We start from the raw sequence: 4,998 nt of genomic DNA on the forward strand, positions 1-4,998 counted from the left end.
TAGGTTCGACTCCTGGCTGGCTCGGAGAACTTTTAGCTCATGCTGAATGGTGTAAATGAATGTATGGTGTACTGTGTGCAGGCATTTTCTGACACAAAGGAATAAAAGATATCTAGCTACTACAATAAAATGCCTCTTTAACATCTTATCTACACATGGCTGCGAATAAGTACTGAAAATAGCAGCATATTAGTTGGTTAGTGTTGTAAAAGGAACCACATAGCTCCTTCATTATATTTCACACCATTATACTGATTCAGTTTGTTAATAGGCACGTCAAAGGGGTATTCCATTGGTTTGATACTAGGGGATATAATGATACACACAACTCACAAGTATTTTGAAATCTCTACAATTCACAATACTGCATTCACAGTATGATTTTCTTACGATTCTTGTTAACAAAAGGAGATTGAAGTCGAATTATGACTGAAAAAGATTTCTTTATATCTCAGACAAAAATCTACAAAATATTTTTTCTCTTATATTTTCTTCACCAAATTAAATAACCCATTTTTATTTCTGAGGTGGGGTAGAAACGCAGCAAAACTATGCATATTCTCTTTTCTTTATAAAAGTGAAACTGTTGTCTTTGCACATTGTTACAGCTATTAATTAACGTTGAACAAGCAAATCAAATGTAGATAGCACCCTCTGCTGTTTAATAGGAGTTTCACGATTCATTTGAGACTGTTGATTGTAGAGACTTATTGCTTGTTCTCTCGATGTAGGGAGCATGTTGAGCTGGAAAATCTGCGAGGAGAACACATCCGGATGCTGGAAGATGCCAAGAAAGAAAAGGTACTATAATGCTCTTTCATACTCTGTTCATATACTCTATGAAACAACTTCTTCATGTGTCATGTTCACTGTTTTTGCTTCTTCCACCAGCTGCTGCTGGCTAATCAACTAGAGATGGAGAAGATGAAGGTGGAGCAAGAAAAGAAGAAGTACTACTTAGCACAAGAGGCACTCAAGGATAAGGTTTAGGAACATTTTAAAAATCCTTAACACCAAATTTGTCTGTATCTGTATTGTGTTTGATTTAAACAAAAAAAATTCTCCATTCAAACAATTCTTTTCTCTACTTCTTTAAATTCTTCCCTATCAGGAGCGGAAGGCCATGACCCACTCGGTGGTAGAGCCCCCAGCCTCCTCCACACCCTCCCTGTCCCGCTCCAGCTCCATCAGTGGGGCAGACAACGCTGGTCTGCACACCTCTATTCTTTCCCAGGATGAGTCTTTCGACCACTCGCTGAGTACCATGACCATGTCTGTGTCAATGAGCGGGACCAACCTGTACGAGGCTGCCAGGCTGTCTGGAGGCTCGAGCATCATAGAGAACCTCCAGTCTCAGCTCAAACTCAGAGAAGGAGAGATAGCACAGCTGCAGGTAGAAATTCAGAATACTTAAGACCATTAGTTTGATGGTACAAATCTGAAATGTTTTCTTATGATTTATGATTTTCCCAGCACTAAAGGGCTGCTATGTCCCTGTGGTTTGTTCTACCCCATTTATGTCCTCCTGCTGTTTCAGCTTGAGATCTCCAGTCTAGAGAGGAGTCGTTCTGTAATCTCAGAAGAACTGATCCGACTCACCAACCAAAACGATGAGATGGAGGAGAAGGTGAAAGAGATCCCCAAGTTGAAAATTCAACTCAAGGTAAGGGCTGTATTAGGAAATAGATGCTTTAATGTACATTGGAAAAGTTCTGTCAGAGCTTTCCTGTTGAAAGGTGCTGTATTTACAGACGTTCTTTTAATTTATGCTGCTGTGCATTTCAGGATCTGGAGCAGAGGCACAACACCATCCTTCAGATGTATGGAGAAAAGGCGGAAGAGGCAGAGGAGCTGAGGCTGGACCTTGAAGATGTGAAGAACATGTACAAAACCCAGATTGATGAACTGCTGCGGAACCAGAAATAAACAGTTTTTATTGCACCGTGTTACTTCTGGGACACTCACAAACAAATCAGTCGACCATCTTAGCCAGACATGCATTCACAGAAAAAGATAGGGCAGATAATCTAAGTTTAATCACTGTGTCAAAAGAAAATTCTTTTATCTTTATCTGTTATTTTATTTAATTAATTATGACATACTATATTTAAATGGGAATGTTGGGATTATGCATATCATACAATGTATTATTGCAGAATCAGTATGAAGGATAGCTACAGTTTGTGATTCGGGTGTCCAGTTGAAGTCTTTGGCATTTAGTACAGACTTTGCTCTAGACATAATTTCTCATAACTGAACCTTTCACGTAGTATAGACAGTTTATAACTGTAGGAGCTGGTGAAAGTCTTTTGCACTATACAAATTCATCCTTGTTTATTTCTTAATGCATTACAGAATTTAAGAAATATATAAACACATTGTACAGAGAAATTTACGTATTGTTCTTTTAACTCCTTTCAAAAACATGGTGTAGACCTGAGAGTAGTTTGTGATTGAAATCCTGAAGATTGGATTTTAAACCATATAAATATGTAAATGAATAAAACATTTATTTGAGTTGGTGAAAAATATGGTGATTCTTAATTTAAATGTTTATCATTAGAAGCCAGTAGTGTCATTACATTCACACAAAATACTACATTATGTTAATAATGCACAAACCTATTCAAATAAATCTCCATGTTCTGAACAATTTCATACAGTTGTCCAATCTATATGTTTATACAAGACTGCTCATAGAAAATGTGACTGATACAATTTTATTATATACCTGACAAACTATGTGAAACGTGCTACATAAATTATACAGGTTGTTCTTTCTTTCACTTTCAAAGATGGTGTATCTTGTTCAGCAGGTAGCATTTACTGTAAATGATTTAAAACTAGAGAGCGCCTACAGTATTTGGGATTAGTGTAATCTTTAGAGCTCTGTGGTACACCGCGCCCCCTGTGGCTGTCCCCACGTATTACAGGCCGGGATAAGGTTTCCGGTGTTATGGCGACCACCGGCAACATCATCGCTTCAGTCTGGAGGATAGCAGGCTCTGTATTCAGGTAAACTGCCTCCCACTCAAACTCACACCAACCCTGTATAGACGACCACTCAATGGGAGTTTTGTGTCCGTCGCAAGTCTTTACACCGTAGAAATATTAAATATTTGTCCCTGTCCAGTTCTTCTGCTGCCACCTCGGTACATCTTAAATTAACGTTAAGGGTCTTGGTCAAGAACTAACGCTACTCGTTAGCCGCCATATAAATATTTCAGACAAAAGTATTCTCATATCTTAACCCCTGTAAAAGGAAAGAGTAAGTAACGCGTTATTATCGCCACATATCCCCCGGATTGTTATCTCCCACGTCTATCAGGTCACCGAGTGCAGCCTAACGGGATCTTAAAGCGTTAAGTTAGTTAAGTTGACTAACTAATTGTCGCTAGCTCAAAGTTTATTTAGTTCATCATCAGCTCTAATGGAGCTCAGACACCACGTGCGACACAAACACGGGTTTAACATTAGGGACAAATTAAACCAGGGCTCGTTAAAAAACACACTTCTTCCTTACATACATAATTAAAGTGAACTTCATTCGGTAATTAGCTACAACTGATGCCACCCAAAGACAGCCTGGAGCCTGTCAGCGCCATGTTTTCACATGTATCCTCAACTATTTCATAGATGGAGCCGTTGTTTTAATGTCAGGCATCCCGTTACGCCCATAGCAAAGTGTTTCCCTCTGCTTTTTACCCCTCTTGAAGGAGCTCCTTCAGAACACGTGTCAGTAACTCTTAGCAAGCTATTGCTACTAAACCTGCTGTATTTACAGTTTAATAATATTTGTTACATTTCATATACAGCGACATCAGTCTACTCGGCTCCTTCACATGTGCAGAGATTTAGGAGCCATTGTTGTTGCACAGCACAGTGGTCACTGCAGTAACAGCAGTCACACTGATATGCTTTGATCATTGATTTTGGGAGTGAAGAATGTCAGTGGCTTTGGGCTGTGTAATCACATGCATACTTGAGACTTAACAAAATTGCAAAATTGCATTGGAAATATGACTGTCTGCGTTGTGTGTAAATACTGGTTTGGCCACTGAGAACTGTAAAGGTCACGTTATTACCAGCCGGCACTTTTCTATTTGCCCCCCCAGCCTCAGTTATGATTGCTCAGACAACAGTCGGAAAAAGGGTCAGTGATACTTCCTGCAACAGGACCTATCCTTATGTGGCGCTTAGATCCGCACACAGAGTCCCCACACACTTGCTTGTGCCCACATGCTTGTATACCGTGGTGTTAGGCTTTCAACCAAGATTACAGAGTGCAAGTCTGTCTCTCCACTTCTCTTTTTTCCTCAGGGTGCTGTGAAGAGAGCCGGCTGTCTCACATGTCTGTGCAATTCTGACTATGCTGCTCTTGGTAGCGCTGGGCATCATTTTTTCTTTCACTGTGGTCCCCACCGAGAAGGCTGAGAACACCAACTACAAACTGCCCGCACTGCTGCTCAACTACAGCGGGATCTCCCTGCCGCCAGAGCACGTACCCTACTTCCTCTACAATAACAAGAAGGTCGCCAAGCAATGTCGCCTGGACCCGCTCTGCCCTTTTAAAGTAAGATATGCACTCTGTCAACTTTTCACTGTTCAAATTTGTTTGCAGTGTGCAGTGATAGTTTTACTGCTCTTTGTTAATTGACTGCCAAGTGCTTTAAGGTTTAGACCCTGACTGAACATGAATCTGTTCACTGTGGGTTTTTATGATTGGTCAGAACATTATTTAATGGAGATTGCACTCAGTTGCAGTTTTGAATGATGACATTTCTGTACATTGATGTGTGCATAAATGGACACTGCTCTGCTGTTGCCAGTAAGAAGACACAAAAGACTGTCCTCGTCCTTCCTTGTGGTGTCACACTAATTATTAACATTTAGAGGATCTATTAGCAGAAATTGAATATAATATTCATAGGTAGTGTATTATTAGTGTATAATCAACTGAAAATAAGCATCGTGTTGTTTCGTTACCTTAGAATGAGA

The 4,998-nt window shown here is 40.0% G+C and overlaps 2 protein-coding genes across 2 annotated transcripts in view; both read left to right on the top strand.

Annotated features, from left to right (window-relative positions):
* tmf1 (TATA element modulatory factor 1) overlaps positions 1-2,517 on the top strand; it is a 10,020-nt gene extending 7,503 nt beyond the window's left edge. The window contains exons 12-16 of the mRNA XM_035661819.1: positions 732-801; positions 892-984; positions 1,112-1,393; positions 1,538-1,663; positions 1,786-2,517. Of these exons, the coding sequence (XP_035517712.1) occupies positions 732-801; positions 892-984; positions 1,112-1,393; positions 1,538-1,663; positions 1,786-1,926 (712 nt within the window). The 3' untranslated portion in view covers positions 1,927-2,517. The remainder of the gene's footprint in view (positions 1-731; positions 802-891; positions 985-1,111; positions 1,394-1,537; positions 1,664-1,785) is intronic.
* Positions 2,518-4,214: 1,697 nt separating this feature from the next.
* The window catches only part of eogt (EGF domain-specific O-linked N-acetylglucosamine (GlcNAc) transferase), a 15,143-nt gene continuing 14,359 nt past the window's right edge, over positions 4,215-4,998 (top strand). The window contains 1 exon segment of the mRNA XM_035662681.1: positions 4,215-4,582. Coding sequence (XP_035518574.1) covers positions 4,370-4,582 — 213 coding nt within the window. The 5' untranslated portion in view covers positions 4,215-4,369.

This window comes from Morone saxatilis, unplaced genomic scaffold (assembly GCF_004916995.1).
Source record: "Morone saxatilis isolate NCDOM2014 unplaced genomic scaffold, NCSU_SB_2.0 Contig18, whole genome shotgun sequence".
Classification (NCBI taxonomy): domain Eukaryota; kingdom Metazoa; phylum Chordata; class Actinopteri; family Moronidae; genus Morone; species Morone saxatilis.